The 20143-nt window shown below is 33.4% G+C and overlaps 1 protein-coding gene across 2 annotated transcripts in view; it reads left to right on the top strand.

Moving 5' to 3' along the window:
- Positions 1 to 20143, top strand: part of MAGI2 (membrane associated guanylate kinase, WW and PDZ domain containing 2) — a 1708818-nt gene that overhangs the window by 493116 nt on the left and 1195559 nt on the right. For both annotated transcript variants that reach the window (XM_044678723.1, XM_044678722.1), the window contains exon 2: positions 3783 to 3899. In XM_044678723.1, the coding sequence (XP_044534658.1) occupies positions 3783 to 3899 (117 nt within the window). The remainder of the gene's footprint in view (positions 1 to 3782; positions 3900 to 20143) is intronic.

Raw genomic sequence — 20143 nt, 5'->3', positions numbered from 1 at the left:
GTTATAGAGAAATTGCTTCCAAAATGGAATCCAAAAACTTAGCTAACTTGATGGTTGAAGTCTTGATGGGTGAGAAGCGATGGAATGGTGTTGTTCAGGGAATCAGAAGAAAGATCCTCAGGAAGCTCTCAGGACTGGATTGGAGCTAGGTTGTCCTCCTCTTCCCTCTTCCCAGGCCTCCATTAGAAGACCTCTCCTTTCCCTCTCTTCTCCAGAGAATCTCCCAGACTCCTCTTGGTCTCAACTGTCAGCAACTGCCTTCTCTGGCTCCTTTGGTCCCATCCCCCTTGCAGAAATCCCATCCTTACACATAGCAGATAGAATTCTAATTTCTGAGTCTGAATAACCTGAATCTGAACCTGTCTTAGGAACTTATTGATTGTGGAAACTTGAAAAGTCATTTAACCTCTATGAGGTTCAATTTTTTTATCTATAAGATGAGGATAATAATAACATCAAATTCTTAGAATTGTTATGAGAAATAAATGAAAAAGTAGACTTAAATGCCTCTGTAAATGTTAAAAGTTCTATATAAATTTTAGCTATTCTTAATTGGGCACATTAGACTTGCCAGAAGTTGCAGGTAAGTTGGAAAATTGAACCTAGAAGGATTTATGGCATTGGTCAACTGTCTGTGAAGTCCTGGGAAATATTACTTTCATAAGTACATAAAGGAGATCCATTTGTGAACACTAATCTTGCCAGTTGAGTCCCCAAACCACAAACAACTAAATCTTTCTTTTTTATTAATGGAGGAATCCCACAGAAAAAGGCAACTCTAAGGATGCAAGAAGGGGACTGTGCTGCTTTTTGACAGCTCCAGATATGATAAGCTTTTGGTGTTAGGACAAAGTTCAGGCATTAAGGATGATGATGTGTTTTAGTCAGCAGTCACAACTCGGCAGACTAGGTGATCTCCATTTTTTCACTCTAGTTTTCCAAGAAAGAAAATCATATGGGCATGAGAATATAGCAGGAATAATGCTTCCATGCTTTGCAAAAGAGTCTGTGATGAACTTCAAATGATAGAATATGTGCGCAATAGAATGTGATAAATGTCTCTCAAAGAATAACTGATAATTTGCAGTAGTGCATTATAATTTGTATCAAATCAATTTAATGAATGCAGGTGGTTCAGTCTTAACTCACAGGAGTTTCTTGCTAATGATGGTGTTCTCGAATCTGTGGGGAAGTTATAGATCATTTTACCTGAGAAAAGATATGTGTCTTGTCAATTAAATTTATAGCAGAGGAAAATCAAAGAATGCTCTTTTCATCTACCTAAACTATTTGAGAGGGCAAATGCAGTGCATATGCATTAGAAAAAGGTAGTTTTAAAGTGAAAATAAATTCCCAGCAGCAGAAATATGTGTAGGTTACTACATTTTTATCAGTGCTAGTCCCATAAGGTGAGTGGTTCTAAGTTATATCAGGAGGCAGATTACATCTGTTGTTCTATTGCTAGCATTTTCTCAGACTGCCAAAAAGTCTCTTCGTCATTGGATATGTTCCACTTTTCAGAGAGGAAGAAAGGGAGAAGAGTTAGAGAGATTTCCCTTCTCCTGGCTAATCAAGGAAGGCCAGCTGATTCTGGTTGCAGGCAGAGTGTGTTCTCACTAGACTCACATCCTATGATGAGTTAGCAAGGTTGGGCATGGTCTGGTTTTCTACCCAGATAACAGTGGAAGAAAACTCTTTTCAGGGTAATGAATAAACTATTTCATGGTGGATACCTTCATGTTAAAAATATGTGGAAGACAAGAGTACCTGGAGGTGACCAAAATTAAGCACTTGGAGAGTTTTCTCCTAACAGCTTCAAAATAACTGATTTGAAAGAATTTAGTTATTTGTCCCTATTTAATTTCTTCATAAGTAGAACTGTTTGGAAAGGTTTATGATGTAAGAGTTTAGGGAAAATATTTATGCCAATTCAGAAAGTAATGTTTTCTATTGCCATATTGCTCTCTCATATGGATTATATGATATTGAAAATTTTCTCAAGCTTGTATGGAATGCTTTCTATTTGAAATGACATTCTGAATGTGAATTTCACTGTAATTATATATTGAACTATCACAACTAATAAGAAAATATGAACAAACAGGTTGAGTTTTAATTGGTTTATTTTTACACTTAGCAAGGTGATTAGATAACTTGCTCATATCATTTTTCTCCTACCTTAAGTGTATATTTTGCTAAATGAGTGTTTGCAAAACATATGTTCACTTCCATGGTATAATATTTAATATTTTTAAACTAATGCAAATTTTGTTTGAAATATATTGAGACTAATCTATTTACTTAAAAGAATTGTTAAATTTTTCACTGAGATCTATTCACATTTGCTTTGTCTTAGCTATCAGACTAGTTCAAATGATTGAAAATAAGATTAACCTATCTGAAATACTTATATTTAGCCTTCTAAATTATTTTTGACTATTATCATACAAAATTTTATTTTTTTAAATGCAACAGTTTTTTTGAGATAACATGTTTAATATGATGGAATGTCCCCATTAAATTTGTGAATTTTGGAATTTAAATCTATTTTACCTATTCCATATTTCCTCTATAACTTTGCAAAAGCATTCCTTCCCCCAAATTCCTTCCCCCTTAGTAATTCTGATTTTACTCATTTTGTGTTTGTAATGTTAACTTAGTTATCAGTGTTAACATTTTTGGTAAGAAATTAAGTTGTATAAGTAAATTTATGGAATATTGACTGAATTCAAATAATTGATTGGAGAACTTATTCTATCTCTTCCTCAAAGGAAAACAGAATGCCCTTGTGATTACATTTAACATAGGTAATTACTGACTTAGGCACTTTCTTCCATCATTGCAGCAATGTTCAGCAACTTCTTGTCTTAGAGAGTTGGCTAACGTACTAAGTTAAATAACTTATCCAGAGACATACAAAAAACTTGGGTCACAGAGAAGGACTTGATAATAAAGTCTTCTTGGCTTCAAGATTAACTCTCAATATGCTCCACTGAAATATCTCTTACTTTGTTATGCTAGGTTTAAGTAATATTGTATACATAAAATCAAAGTCTTTCAAACAACAATTAACAAAATTTTAGTTATGTATCAGTAGTAATGTGTCTCAGATTAGAATTGAGACATTTCAGAAATGTATCTCCTAAATTTGTTCAGAACAGGAAGACTTTACAAACATTTACCTATTCTTTGCAAATATGTAAATATCAGAAGACAACTTCTTAAAGATGAAGAAACCAAAGAAAAATATTTAACAATATAATAACCTTTAGTTCTAGTCTTCCTCATTCCCTTAGTAGTTTACTTTCCTAAGATATTATAAGAGAATATAGAATTTATTAATTTTATTTTTGAAAGCCAAAATTAAAAAGATTAGAATTAAAGCTAAATATTTAAAACTGAATCATGAGTTATAAATAGATGACATAAAATTTGAATAAAGGGTGGTTTATTTTTTAACTTTAAATTGAAAAGAAATATATGTACTCTGTGGTTTAGTAATGGAAATATTTTTATCTAAGCTATGAAAATATTTAAATAATCCCATGTAGCTCTTAATAACAAATCCTAAATGGAACCTTATTAATGCTTAAATTGTAGAGCAGAATTTTTTATATTTCCCTAGCTCTTTAAAAGCTTAACAAGTTCATACATAATGTTTTTTAATAAATGAATACATTATAAATGGACACAAGTTATTTTCAAGGTAGGGTCAAATGCTTTTAAGAATACTTTTTTTCCCCTGTATTCCATTTCCATTTATTAAGAAAATGTCATTTCAGGAGGAATTGTGGATAAGGATCTTCGCCACTACCTCAACTTACGGTTTCAGAAGGGATCAGTGGACCATGAGCTTCAACAGATTATTCGTGATAACCTCTACCTCCGAACAGTGCCATGTGAGTAAGATGATTTTGATGTCTGTTTTGATTGATTGGATTCATTATTATACACAGAGTATTGTACATAGGGATATCCATTGAATGGAGGACAGGGTTAAAAGGGACGTTGTTTGTCATGGTGTTTTGGTTGTTTTGTTGTTGTTGTTGACTTTTAGTTTAACTCTGGATAGAAGGATGGAAAGACTGCATCTGAAAATCAGATTGAATCTGATTTTGATTTTGTAAACCCACATTTCTCTTAGTGTAAACTGTGATGCTTTTAGCAAAATGTTGCAAACTGCTACTGAAATGTGTTTATTCAATGTAGATTTTACATAATCTCTATTCTTCAGGCCCAAATAAGTTTATTAAATGTTTCCCATGGAGCCTTTGAATGAATGAATGTCTAAAGAATTGTGGTTTGTAATAGGAAATTCTATTGTGAACTCCAAATTGGTGGTCAACATTGAGGTTATGGTTAAGAGCAAATTGATGTCCTTACAGTAGTATCTGGAACTAATTCTGAGCATAATATTTTAATGAATCAAAGTAAATAAAAAGTTCATTTAATATACACATAGACACATTCTTCAGAATTACCAGAACACTTTATCCTATATGAATTTTTTAGGTGTGTGTGGTATTCTTCTAAAGAGGTAATAGACTGTTTATTAAAAAGAAAAAAAATGAATTTTTAAACAATTAGAAATTGAAGGATATCAAATCTTACCTGTTTTAATTTTGTCGAATCCTAAGCACATTTCTCATGCTTAATATGAATAACTTGTAAGACTCTGAAATGTTTTATTGAAGACCTCTCCATTTTGGCTGGATGGAAGGTTGCTGATCAGTTGATGGTATCTAATCATGATACTCAGTGGGTACTTATATTGATACGACATTACAGCCATTTGTGTGTATATGGCTGGGAAATGGGTTTGGTATGTATTTATACATACCAAACCCATTTTTTTATTTTGTTCCCCCAGGTAGAAGGACAGAAAGATCAGATTCTTATACCAACCTTCCACTATTCTTTTCAGCATCCCGTGTTTCCTTTCACATAAATTGAAATCTCTTTGTCTCAGACGTCTAATCTGTAACAAATGACATTTGTTCCAGGTTGATTTAGCATGCCTTTTCAGAAACCTTTCCCTCTATCTAAAAACTCTCAGGAAGTTGTTTCTTCCTAAGACTACACTAAACTAAGTAAAGGTAATGAATGGGATACTGTTGCTATGGGAAGATACAGAAAACCAAACAAAAATAAGGGATGACTGAATGGATCATTCCAGACCCCAGGAATCTTTTAAAAGCATTTTGTCTTGAAATGTATTAGACATACAGAATATACAAGAAATAACTGAAATTTTACACAGTTCTTCAGTTAATAAACAGGGGCATGGTTATTTTTGTCATTAAATGTCAGACCAATAATTTTAAGTATTACAAATTAAAGATGCCTTTTGATTGATATCTTATGATTTAAAGTGAGTGTCTTTGTCAAAATGGGTGAAAAAGGCCACTTTGAGACTCATGAGTTTTCTCCTGGAAGTGGAGGAAAGTGAATCCTTGAACTTGCAAGTTGACATTAGAGTGATGGGCAGAAAGTGGATTAAAGTGAGTGACTGTACTATTTATAAGGTAACGGGTGGATGCATTTTCAAAACTGTGATGTTGTCAGTGCTGCTGTAAGAATTTATCTTTTGTGACATGAAAGAAAGGAGATCTGAAGTACAAAGAAAGGACTGGCACTTTATTGTATTTAAAAGCTGAAGGAAGTAGATAAGAAGCTGACATTGAGGTATACTTGTCATCATTGTTAAAGCAATGAAGTGAATGAGGAAAGCTTAATTAAATATCCAGGTAATTGGCATTAATCTTGTGGTGGCTTCTAAATAAGCCAATTATTTTCTTGTGTTCAGATGCAGTAAGTGAACGATATATATTTTTGGACTGAATCTTTGATTTTATTGGTAAATGAAAAGAAATCCCCTTTACAAATTCAAACCATTCAATGCATACCTTTTTGAATGTAGGGCAGTGATGAGCAAACTATGGCCCCTGGACCAGATGCAGCCCCCTGAAAAGTTCTTTCTGGCTGCATCACATTATTCCTTATCTGACGAATACAACGAGTAGGATACAATACAATGAAACTTCAAAAGAGTTGCCTTAGAAACAGACTGACAGAGGAGCATTTCCTTTCCTTTGGCCCCTCTTTAAAAAGTTTGCCCATCACTGGTCTAGGGGAAGATTGACTCATTGTGCCATATTGCTTCTCAAAAACATAATGAAAGAATAAATATAAGCATAAAATAAGCAGTTCTTTTTTAAGTCAAAATAGCATTTTCAAATGAGATCTTTACCATAAAACCTTGAATTTTTTTCACAAAGTTGGATAATCAATCATAAAAATATTGAGAAGTTCCGTGAATCTAAATATTCTGAAAATAATAACAAAAATGTGCATTATTTTTCTTCCTAAGTTAGGAGAATCATTTGTAATAGATAATAACACCATCACCATATTTCTCAGTGCATAACATATATACCTCTCAGATTAAATTTTCTGTTCCTTTAATCATGCAATGGGAACATACAATTCTTCTTTGGATAAGATTTTCTTACTGATTTTAAAATTTCTCCCAGTTTTCCTTTTAAATCCCTCAAATTTTGTCTTCTCTTAACCCTTACCAACTCTTAAGAAAACTCTGTGGTCATCTCACTGCCCTTGGTTTTCTTCCATTAGGCATACATTTACCATCGGATATGTGTGTGGGGCAGGGGGGGAGGTGGGGACTGCCAGAATTTTGAGTCTTGATAATTCCTTCTCTGAGTATTCTTAAATTTCTGATTTAAGACACATAGGATTCAGGAAGAAGACAGGTGGATCAGTTCCTAAAGGTGGGAGATCCTGGGTTCAAAATCTGATCTTAGATAATTCTTAGCTACGTTACCCTGGACAAGTCACTTAAACAACATTGCCTCGCTCTTAAAATTCTTCTGCCTTAGAATAAATACACAATATTGATTCTAAGACAGAAGGTAAGGGTTTTAAAAAGATACATTGTATTCTTATATACCTTTATTATTTTCTCTAAATAAGTTCATGGATTTCAGGCTAAAAACAAACAAACAAAAAACCATCTAATAGCATTTAAATCCTTGAATTATTATCCTTTTTTCATTCCATGGACCAGTTTAATTTTTCCTCAGAGGTTTACAAATTGGTTATCTTGAGTCTCTGGGTCCAAAGACTATAATACATAGTGGTTTTCATGAAAATTAAAATCATGTTAAAAGTAATATGGAGAGCCATGAGAAGAATAAGTACCTCAAAACTTTGTTACTTTACAGATAATGTCCCTTGCCCATTTTTGAATCAGATTCAGAGAGATTCTTCATAATCTCAGGGAAGGGAAAGAAAAGAACAATTAGAGAACAGCCCTCTGCTTCAGGTTCCCCCTCTCCCCTTTTCTTTTCAGAGGGTACAGAGTAGGCATGGAAATATTTCTCCCAGATTCTCCATTTAAAGACATCACAAGGCATTAGTCTTTTTTATTTGCCTATAGGCTAAAGGGCTCCACCATAATCTTATACTAGATGCTTCCTTCTTTGCGCCCATTTTCAACTTCTTTTATGTGTTATCATCCCCTATTAGAGGTTGAGCTTCTTGAAGGCTAAGGCAGTCTTTTGCCTTTCTTTGTCTCCACAGTATTTAGTCCAGTGCCTTATTTCTCAAGATCTATTTATCATCTCTGATAAAGATTGCTTAGTTGATAAGAAGTAAGGACATGGAAGATCTTTAGGTCATGCTTCCAGCTCTCTCTCTAGGAGCATGAAGTTTATTATATATATATTTCAAGACTCATTTCACACAAAAGAACCCCCCTGAAACTTCACAGATGCGCAGAAGTTACAAATTATGTCATATCAAAACACAAAAAATCTCATTTGACTTCAGAATAGAACAAGGCCAAGGCTGAATTTTGGCTGGCTCATTATCAAAAGCTAAGTCTGGGAATATTTTCTCAGGGACGAATAGCCCCCACTGGAGGAGGTTTTATCTAAATTTTGTCCATTATTGACCTTGACATGTCTAGAAACAGATTCAGAGTACAGGCAGCCTTTTGCTTAATTTCTGCCTTAAGTCTTGGAGATAAATTGTTAACCTCTTAACTGTTGGTTTGCTAGGAACTTAAAGTTTTTCAATAAGGAAAGGTATGGATCAGAAAAGGAGTCAAAAGAGGGGTCACAGATTTTTATATATTTGAGGCTGTTTCTCTTATTGGCTTCCCACACTTATTAAGTGCCTTTATTAAGCACCCGTATTTAATAAGTGCTTACTGACTCAGTAACTGATTTACAACATCAAAAGAGCCAGTATTTGATATATTCAAGTATAAATGACATAGAATGTTATGATAAAATTTTGCCAAAAATTAAACATCAGAAATGATATGGTTTTGTATTTTCTCTTGTCTTTCAATGTTACTATATTAGTTTCCTTTCCAATGGTTTAAAATAACTAAAAAGTTATTTTCTACATAATAACAGATGAGAACATAAATTTGATTGCAAATTATATCTTGTTATTAATATATTTGTGGACATAGTAAAACCATTCCTCTTTTTCTCATAAGGCACTAAGTATTGGCTATCTTGTCATGTCTGCCTTTCTGCTATGAGTTTTCCATTATGTAAGTTTTCATATCTACCTACTAAATACTTGTGATCATGCCATTTAGCATTTCTGATTTGGGTTGGATTATGGGAGCAAATTATTTTTCTCAAAAGGTAATTTATTTGTTCTGATTCTGTATAGAATGATTTCTATATGTGTGTAGTGTTATTTAGGTTAAAATCTCCTCTGTGAGTAAAGCTTCTATTTTGTTCAGTCAATGGAGCACATATAGAATCATTATTTCTCCAATAAAAACAAAACTACCTAATGGAATGTCATCCCCAAAGGTTCCATTCTTACTTCACCTCCCTGACAGAAACACACAAGGGAAAGGGAAATTAGGACAATTCTCCTTTATTAAATTCCCATCAGTCTACTTCATTTAGTTTTTAACTCAACTAATACTGCTGAAATCAACCAATGGAATATCCACTTGTACAAATGACCAGATAATTGACATCTAAAATGTAGGTATCTTTAATCTGGAGAATACACAGATATCCTCCTATAAAAAAAACTCTCCAAATCTAGGATCTAGTTCCTTTTCCTTTAGAAATTAAGAAATGACTTGGAGAACATTTTTCTCTCTACTTAAAAGGAAAATGCAGATATCCAGTTTACCATAGATCCAGGAAAGGCTTGAGTAGAAATTAAGGCTAAGACAGTAAATGGGTTGGAGGAGAGGAAGAGTCACTGTTTAACTATGAAATAAGAAACCAGGGGCAAGAAATTAGCTCAGGAAATAAGAAGGTGAAGCAAAAGTACAAAGAAAATTCCTCTTGTTTAAGGCCAGGCACCCTACCCCAAAATGTGTTATTTGAATTTGAGGTTTATTTTAAAGTTATACTTTGAATTTATCTAGCATGAGAAAAGATGAACAGATATCTATATACACATTAGGTAAAAGTTATAGCTATATAGATACTATCTATAAATCTTAAATATATAATCTATTTCATAGATAATAATATATTAGAATACCAGGCTTGCTTTTATGAAGCTGTTTTCACAATTATATAATTATCTTTCAAAATAATGTAGGACTATTATATTAGAAATATATTAAATCTTAAAAATTATGTGAGAAATGTATGTAATAATCAGCATATTATATAATTGAATTAAGATAGAGAAGCCTAAAGAGTTAAATTGTAATAGAAAGATTTGAGTTTACCTAAAGCAAGCTGGACCTATTTAATATTTGAGTAATCTAGCAATTACTCTCATCTCAGTCTTTTCATGCTCTGAAGGTTATGACGTGTCAAGATTCTAGTAGTACCCCTGAGGGCATAGACTACTGTTTCTCTTTTATTAAAATGAGCCCCTATTCAGATGTGTTCCTCCACTTTGAACTACCACAATTAGCACCCTACATCCATTTAGCCAGATAACATAATTGGTTTTTACAAATATTTACTAAGAAGAAATAGTGAGAACAGAAATACATACATTACCCCCCTTTATGTGGAGCATATCACCTTATTCCACCTCTTTCCCTGGGCAAAATGGGCTCAGACATAGCAGAGTTTCTATAGAGTATGATTCCTGACAACTTCAGATCCCAGGAGATCATACCCTCTGGATAACTATACTTCACTTTGATCCTGAAGATCATTTTGCATGGCCTTTTCCAACCTCACTCTCCTGATCTTTTAATAATCATAAACTCAGAACCTTTTTCTGATTTTTTTTAACTTAAAATCAGAAGGAATTGACACCACAGTGACAGATGCAATATCAGTGTCTATGCAATATCTTATACCTGTGGGTCAGCCCATGTCAGCCCTGACTGGACATAGGGAGCTGAGAACTCTCTTCTTTCCAAGGACTTAAACATTCCCTCCTCACTTAAACGTAAGACTGGAAGTGGTAAGGGGCATGGAACAGACCAAGGGTAAAACCCTAAGCAGTGTTTTTTTTATTATATTCTATTCCTAAGTACGTAGCCTATCAAACAGATTATTTTTCAGGATGCTATTAGTGGACTGGAGCCACTTTCACAATATTTGTTCATGCTCCTCATCAGCTGAGCATTCCATATACATTTTCATAAGGACTTTTCTCAGTGGTGAGTGCCATATTGTAACAGAATATAGTCATAATTTATTGCACTATGCTTTTTAAGCATCTTTACATAATACTTAGTTCCAGTGAATTATAAGTGTTTTGCATTTTCTACTCTCGGTGTTTGTTTAAATCCAAATAAGGTAGTTAAGAAGTAAATGAAAGTAGAATTAGGTACTTATTGCCTTTAAAAAAAACCCTAAACTAAAAGCCATAGTTAAGGATGACGATGGGTATTCTTAAATCTTCAAAAGAATAAATACTGGAAAAGTTGAAGAGTTTTCCCTTTCTAAGCTGTAATCTGAAAATTGGTGACATCGTTTTGCTCAAAAGTATTATAAATTTATTTGAAACTAGAAGAAATAATAATGAAAGCTAAATAGAAGGCAAAATCAATAAGGCTATGAATATAAAATGAATTCATGTAGAGTACAATCAAAAGTATAAGTCTGAAAATAGGCCTTTTTAATAAATAGAAATATTGATTGAGATGGGACACATCTATATATTAAAGCACCTGAAGTTAGTTAGCATAGTGTATTAAGGGAGCCAAACAATTCAACAAACATTTATTAAGCAGCTGATATGTGGAAAATATAGTTTAAGTTAAGGATGATATGGACTTTGATAAAGTCATATTTCATAAGGATTAGAGTCTATTATAATAGAACATGTTTTATCATTTTTGTAATATGTAATTGCAATATGATAGAAGTGGGAATAAAAAGTGAGAGGAACCCAACTGCTATAAATGGGTTCATATTACTGGGCCTAATAATGTATTTTTCAATACACTGAAAGAAAGTATATGTAACTGCTTAGTCACTATCCATGAACTTAGAAAATCTTAGAGAAAAAGAAAAGAATGACAGAATTTATAATAAGCTGATGGCTTATTTGTTAAAGGAATAATGGAGTCTTCAAAGCATTGGCCTCTATACTTTATTTAGATTTCTGGTTAAATCTGTAATAGGGCTTTGTAATCTGAGATATAAGAACTTTTATACTGGCCAAGATGACTTCTACGCTCCTTTGACCATCCAATTGTGCCAACTCATTTGGAACAGTTTTACTTTTCTAAGAAATGGTGATGGTTTCCTAATTAATTTTGGCCTTTTGGGAGTAGAGAAGAATTGGAGTCTTGTTAAAATTGAGTAGGTTGGCATCGTTACAATTGTACATTATGTCCTCTGCTCCTTATTCTGACTTCTAATTTGCTATTTAGTTTGATCTTTGCTCTAACCAGTCAGTGATATGACAGCTCAGAGATGGTTGATTCTGACATGACTGATACATCTGTAACATGTCTTTCCTTTCTGTGTAGATATAAATGGAAGAATTCATTTGTACGGGTGACATGTTGTGGTTGTCATGTCTAGCATGGATATGCTAAAAGAAAGTAATCTATGATATTTAATATGAGGCTTCTGTGTGATCTATAAGCCTTGGTTTCTTTGATTTTTAAATTCTGCATTCCTTTTTTTCCACTATAGTATTTGGGGCTCTATCCTGTTCCCAGTTTCACATTAGTCACTATTGAAATCTCAAGATAAATGATTATTTACCTCGAAATATTGTCAGACTCTTCATAGACTCTCTTAAATTATCTTTTTAGTATATATTTATATAGAAACTCAAATTGTTGTTGTTATTCTTTTATTTTCAAAGAAACTGATTCTGAGAGACATTAAGTGACTCTCCCAAGGTAATACAATTAACTAAAAGTTATAGGTCCAATTGAACTGAGATCGTCCTGACCTACGCCAATACCGAGCATGAGACTTCTATGCCATTCACATAAGGACAAAGTCCAAGGGTATGACAGCAAGAGTGATACAGTGAAAAGAATGCTGAATTTAGAGTGAGGGAAGCTGGGTTTGAATCACATTATTATGGATTACTCCATGTGTTAACCTCATACCCGATGGCCCTTTAAGGCCCCTTCCAGCTCTAAATCCATGATCCTGAGAACACCATTAATTACATTTAAAAGTGATGAGAAGAACTGATAAATAGAACAAGAGATAACAAGAATGTGGTACAGCAATTAGAGGGCTGAACCTAGACTCCAAAAGACCTGATTTTTACAAATCCCATTTCACACGTTTATTACCAGAGCAAATGACAGAACCTTTGTATGCCTCAGTTTCCTCATCTATAGAATAGGGATAATTATAATTCCTATATCCCATGGTTATTGTGAGGATAAGATGAGATAATATTTGCAGTACATTTTGAGTACTTTATTATGTAAATGTTTCTTATTTTTTCTCTCCCTTCTCCTTTTTCTCTTTTTCTTTCTACTTTTCTTTCCACAGTACTACAAAAGTCAAAACAATGGTTTCAATGCTTATCTGCCTGATAGAGTTGAATTGAGGAAAATCTCTGTACTATGAGGACAGCTGTAGCCCAAATATTACTTTGATGTTTCACTGATAAGCTCAAATAGTCCTAAATATCATCACACTAGAAAGTGCATTTGGCCCTTCCTACTGTGGAGAACTGATGACCTGAAATGATAATGGATCAGGGTTGTTGTTGTGTAATCTTCATAGCACATCCTATTTGTTTTATATTCATATACATAATAAACATTATTCTGGCCTGGCTTGAAAATAAGACATTCTAATCAAGCAGAGTCCAAAAAGAATAAGAACTCTGAAAAAAAAGTGACTTACATTAGTGATCTGCAGTAACAATGTTCAAAAATTAATATATAATCAAAAAATTTACTCTCTACCAGGCCATTTTTTTTCTCAACTAGAACAGCTCATCTAATAACAATGGATTAATAACAAGAATAGGGTTCAAATTCTTCTTCTCTCATTTTCTACCAATTTGACTTGAGAAAGAAAATGTTACTTAAGTTTTTCTGACCTCAGTTTCTTCATCTATAAAATGAGAAGACTAAAAAAGTGACACACTAGTGATCTGCAATAATAATGTTCAAAAATTAAAATATAATCAAAAAATTTACTCACTTTCAGGCTATTTTTCCCTCAATGAGAATAGCTCACGTAATAAAAATGGATTAATTGCAACAGGAGTAGGGTTCACGTTCTTCTCTCATTTTCTACCAATTTAACCTTGAGATAGAAAATGTTACTTAAGTTCTCTTGACCTCAGTTTCTTCATCTATAAAATGAGAAGGCTGAATTGGATGGCCTCTGAGATTCCCTTCTAGATCTAGGTCTATGATTCCATTAGAGTATGAGTCACTTAAAGGTTAAGTTTGAAATGTGTAAAGAATACTTGTGCATAGAATACTTATCCTAAAGAAAGAAAGAAAAAACCTCAAAGGTTTAAAGAAATTCACCATTAATATGTTATGCTGAGTATAATGTAAATATTCAATTATATAACAGTTTAGATAACATAACAACAATTAACACGTTCATATGTACAGTAGTTTCAGGTTTCAGTTAACTGACAGTCAAGATTGTTAGAATGCCAGATTTTACCAGTTTCTACTTTATATGCATTGAGGAAGACTTCTCATTTGAAGGAGAACAAACTGAATCATTTACTTAAGTGGAGTGATTTGATATATATTGGTTTTGGCATATTGGTTTTGGCATATTCTTTGTCAGTTGACAAAGAGAGAGAATTCCACACATTTCTTAGAGTATTGTGACCCCTCAAATGATTTTCTGTCACTGAGTTTTAGTATACATTTTATTTTCTCTTCTATGAATCTTGTCAAAATTTCCTCTTTCCACAATTACTTTTTTAAATGTGACCTTCATATTGACTAGCAACCACAAATATTGCAGATCTGATGTATCAGCTATACACATTGTTACTATATGAATATTTAGGACAAATAACCATTTTTGCTCACTTTTTGTAATCCATTAGAGTCAGAGGGGAAGCAAATCTCTTGAAATATGTGAGTTATCTGTAAGGAGAGCACAGGAAAAAGGGGGAATTTTATTTTTACAATTGCAAAAAAGGCAGGTACAATAATATAATAGGGATTAGACAAAAATGAGATAGGATTGACATCTTAATAAAGCAGTGGTCCCTTGCTTGAAATCCAATGTTCTTTTTGTTCTTTTCATCCCTTTACCCCAACACTTTGATTTGAACACAGAGTATATATATATATAAAGGCAGTTCATGCGAGGTATCATTGCAATCGTATGTTGGATCAGTTGCAGAGAGCACGTATGCCAAGATAAGAAATGTAAACTCTAATCGAGCACTAGATCAAGTTTAAATCACTGAAAAAATGAGAAGTATTAGAATGTGATATATGGAATTCACGACTAAGGTTATGCTGCCTGAAGGGCAAAGGTGGGATGCAAAGGATTAGACTGGATTTGGGGATATCATTTAGCAAATTAGTCTACTACTTTTTTATTTTATTTTGTTTTGTTTTTTATTATGGCTGGTTAGATGGGAGGGGAAAACAGGTTGTGAGATGAAAAGATGTGACAGCTACTATGGACACAAATGGACAGGACTTAGTATCTGGTTGGAGGTAGCTTGTTTACAGAGAAGCAATCAGAGATAACTTGAAGATATCTGGAAAACTAGTGGTGCCATCAATAGAATCAGAAAAATTAGGGAGAGATGGATCTTTTAGGAGAGAAAGATGAATTGGTTTAAAATATGCTAAATTCAAGAAACTAGTTAGAAAGAAATATCAAGTAGGCAGTTTGATATGTGAACATGAGCTCTAGAGAGAGTAGAAGGGGGAAAATATGTAGAATTTAATTCCTTGAAAGTCCACTAAATACAAACAAGTATTTGTTTATGTGCTACTTTGAGCAGAGGCTCTTGGGCAGAGGCAAAGTTCAGTTAAGATAATGGTCTCTGCTTTTGTGAAGTAATAAATGATATTTCTTAACTCTAAGCAAGGTACCATGTTAAATGCTGGGGTTACAAAGATGAAACCAGACCCAAACCTAATCCTCAAGGGTCTAATGAGGAGATAACGGGGAGGAATGAGAATCGTACATGAAAAGATAAAATCCAGACAAAATGTTCAAGAACATTTGAGAAAAGGGAAGTTACTTCATCTGGAAAATGTAAGAATTGCATCAGAAACAGAAATAGCAGCTAAGTGGAGAATCTTCTGCTTAGCAGTGATTTTTGAAATCTTGAAGTGGGTGAATTAGGCAAGGCTTTCTCCTTACCTCCTATTTTGCCTCAGTTATCAGGCCAGATTATTTTGATTAACAAAGAGCAGGATGTTTTCTATTCAATAAATAAGTAGAGATATATTATAAAAAACTTTTACGTTTCCCTATTAGGAATAATATATACCCTTTTTCAATACTCATTCTTTGATTGTATACGGGTGATCTGGCTCACACAGACTCACAAAGAATTTCTGCAAATGGACTTCATGCTTGAATTGCCATGAAACTTCAATCTTTTTGGAAGCCCCAGGTAAAAGCAGAGGCTGGGCTCAGAATGGGAACTAGTGGCTGCCCTGTAAACCATTCTTTTTCAATATAATGGAAAGAAATAATATTTATTAAGTGCCTACTGTGTGCCATTGTGCTGAGTTTTATAAATATTCATTTTTTTCTTATAGAATGTTATGAATATATCTCTTTTATAATAGGGACAACCGAAGGAGACGGAATAAACTGACTTTCCAGAGTCATAGTTACAGCCTTTAATTATTTGAGGCAAAATTTAAATTTAGGTCTTCCTCATAGGTGCCACCATACTATATCTGTTTCTTGGCAAGAGTTTTGAAATCATGAAAAGGTATCTTACTCTATCAATGTATTCAATCTCTTTCTGTCCCTCTTTTTGTATCTCTGTCTCTCTCTTTGTCTCTGTCTCACTGCATATATAGATAATATAGATCGATAGATCGATAGATAGATAATCAGATAGATAGATAGATAGATAGATAGATAGATAGATAGATAGATAGATAGATATACACACGTATAAGCATAATGTTCACATCCCATAAAATAAACAGCCTTATTAAATTGATTTTTAAATTTTGGAAACTGTTAAGATGATTAGAATCAAAAATAATATATATTTTAAAATACAATCCCTGAAATTTTCCTGACTTGCTATGCCTGAAAGGCTTTGCAGAGGGAAATCTTGTGATCTAATCAATGCTGAAAGCTATAAAACTTTTTATTTTGAGGCATATTTAAGGGAGTGCCTATAAGAGATGGATTAATTTTAAATATGCCAAAGAAAGAGAAAGAAGGATAAGGAAAATTATCAAAGCAGCCTAATGAGCCACTCACCCCAGGGACAGGATTAGTACTCTTTATGAAAGCCTCCTAACTCTCCAAACTAGAGTAATCCTGCAATTTCTCTCCTTTCTATCCCTGACCTTATGGAGTCTTAACTAACAGCATCAAAGCAGGATAGAGATGGAGAAGTAAAGAAATAAAATAAAGATGTCACCAAGGAGCCTCACATTCTTTTTCAGCCTGGTTAGTAAGAGAATGTCCACCACAGTCTATGATTCCTGGTTCCATATTTCAGGACACTATGGCAGCTCCAAAATCATGATTGCTTCTATTCAGTTTATGCCTTCACTGACGTTAGAGCTATATTATTTGTTTTTACAGAGGGACATAGAGAAGAGATCACCTATTTTACAGGGAAAATTCATATTAAAAATAGAGCTTCTTCTGTAATGATATGCCAGGGATTGTTAATTTCAATCAATGTCTGCATCTTTAGAATAATTCTCTCAAAGGAATCTACTTCCAAGTAGAGCACACAAATATATACATTTTGACATTTGTTAATGAGAAACTAATTAATGTAACTTGTTTTGTGTGAGTATTTTGAAGGGTTTACAGCCATAATATTTATAATATTGGATCTTTCTTTAAAATATATCTACTAATACATCTGTCACTAGTAAAGAATATTCTTTACCACATAGTAGAATTTATTGCTATTTTAAATATGCATTTCAGGGCTAAAACGTGGCTTAAACTTAAACTACTTATACTATTCTAATAATTAGTCATCCTGAAACATTATTCTTAGACCATTAATGCAAACCTACATATTCCATTATTAATACCAATATCTCATATTGATATGGTATTTTACTTTCTTATAATACTTAATATATTAAGAAAAATGTATGTGTTAGAGAGAAAGGAGTAGTGAATTTGGACTCAGTGAGCTAGTGAGCAATGCATAATAAATACAAGAACACTGGATATAGCCTCAAAAGAACCTGGAGTAAATCCCAGGCCCCAGATTGAACAACCTTATTACTCCAGGCAAGGCACTTAAGATTTCTCAATGCCTCAGTTTCCTCTTCTGTGACTTGAGGCTAATTCTTATACTGTCTATCTTACAGCACTGATGAGAGGAAAGTACATTTAAACATTTCCAAAGCTATCCAAAGGCATTATTAGTAATAAGCAGTTATCTTATTCTCTTTCTAGTTTAAAATTCTATGATTCTATAATTTTGCTGGCCAACTTTGCTCAAGCTTCTGCTCATTCAAATGTGTTCATCAAATTGGCTTAAATTATACCCAAGTACATAATGCTCTTGATTTTGAGCAGGTGTAAATAGCTTCTGGAAATTGAGGATAAATCAAAGACAGCAGACACTGCAGGATAAGAAAGTTGTGTTTAAAGGAAATGCACTTCTGAATAAAAGTTGCCATGTATTTAGTTTGAGTTTCCCTGGAGTACAGTTTAAGGATGTCATCATAACTCTGATGTTTCCTTGAAATCTCCCTTCTCTATTTGTGAAATTAAAATATGGTTCAGGGGGCTAGTGGATAGGAAAATAAACATAATGAGGAGAACACAGCGTTAAAATCTCTCCCCACTTTCACGCAGGTAGGCAATGAATTGTGGTGACATATAAAGATTTTTGAAGCTTGACGTTCATTCTTATGAAAATGTGATTTTTCAGTTTTATGGTGACTTGTCAAATATAATATGTCTTCTAATGAAATGCTTCATGTCCCATATGAGGAAAGTGGTGGAGGTCGTAACTTGATGCAACCAACTGAAGGCTCAGTCTCTATTTGGTTCCCTTTAGATCTTGGCCGCCTAGATAAAAAGTTTAGGATAGGTAAGATTTGTTCATGAGGGTGATTAAAATTAAAAGTCTGGGAATTACAAAAATATCTAATTCAGCAGCAGATCCTATGTGGATATAAAAATATATACATGTATATTTCAAAATTGCGTGCCTATTATGGGTATATGTATAGGAAATATCTTAAGCCAAAATGGGGCTGGGAGGCAGTGATTCCCAGGTACTCTGATTTCTATTCCAAGTGCCATCACCTTTGATATTTAAAGGCTAAATTGCAGAGAAAATACCTGTTATGCCCTCTTCGCCCCACTTCATCCAAAATCAGCAACTCTGTATGTGAAATTTCTTGGCACTAATTTGTATCTTGCATCTGAATAATTATAAAATCTTAGGGAGGTACAAAAAATTAAAGTATCATGGCCTGAGTTCTCTGAATCCTTCCCAGAGTATTCTAAAGAGAAACACAGACCTTAGGGTAAGACTTAGATATAGGATTAAATTTACATTCCAGCAAGGAGTATAAAAGGTGATTCAGTGATGTTAGAGACTTACCTGCCTAAATTAACTGCAATTCAGCTGCTACAGTGTTTGCCACCCTTTCTACTCAGTCTGAAAACCCTGGCTTTTAAGAGTCTCTCATTTCAATAAACCAATTATTGTAGGGGAATTGGGATTTCAATTAAATTTTATGTTGTAATTGTTGAACTAGAAAAAAAGGCAGTCCTATAAACGCACATTATTAGCACAGATAAACTTTTCTGGGTTCCTCGAGGGAAGTCATCCTTGGGGAAAAAAAACCCAAGACTAAACCTCTCTTAGAGAAGAATAAAAGCAGAGAAAAACAAATTTTGGAGGGATTTGTCGAGTTGATAAAAGAATAGATAAGATAATATGCTTTGAACAAACTTTTCTATAATGAAGAATTGCAAGAGGGCAGCTGGGTGCCTCAGTGGATTGAGAGCGAGGCATAAAGACAGGAGGACCTAGGTTCAAATCTGATCTCAGACACTTCCCAGTTATATGACCCTGGGCAAGTCACTTGCTTAGCCCTTACCACTCTTCTCACTTGGGACCATTATATAGAATTGATTCTAAGATGGAAGGTAAGAGTTTTTTTTTTTAATTAATAATGAAAAATAAAATAAAATGAAGAATCACAAGCATCTAATAACCACATTAAATATTGGACTATTTCACTAATAATGCAGAAAAGAATTGAGGATTCAGTTCACACTTGGGAAATAGGCCTATATGACATATGATGAGAATAGTTAAAACTGTAGAAATTTTGGAAGGACAGGCAAAATGATACACTATTGAGGGAGCCCTGAATTGATCCAGGTATGTGGGAAAAACAATTTGTAACCATGCCATTAAAGTGAATAACATGTTCACATATTTTTTACCTAGAAATTCCATTTTTAGACATACATATCAAGGAGCAAAATTAAATGAGACTGAGAAATGCAAATACTTATAGAAGTATCTTTTTTTTTTTTTT

The sequence above is a fragment of the Gracilinanus agilis genome, chromosome 5 (assembly GCF_016433145.1).
Source record: "Gracilinanus agilis isolate LMUSP501 chromosome 5, AgileGrace, whole genome shotgun sequence".
NCBI lineage: Eukaryota > Metazoa > Chordata > Mammalia > Didelphimorphia > Didelphidae > Gracilinanus > Gracilinanus agilis.
This window is presented reverse-complemented; position numbering and strand designations above follow the sequence as displayed.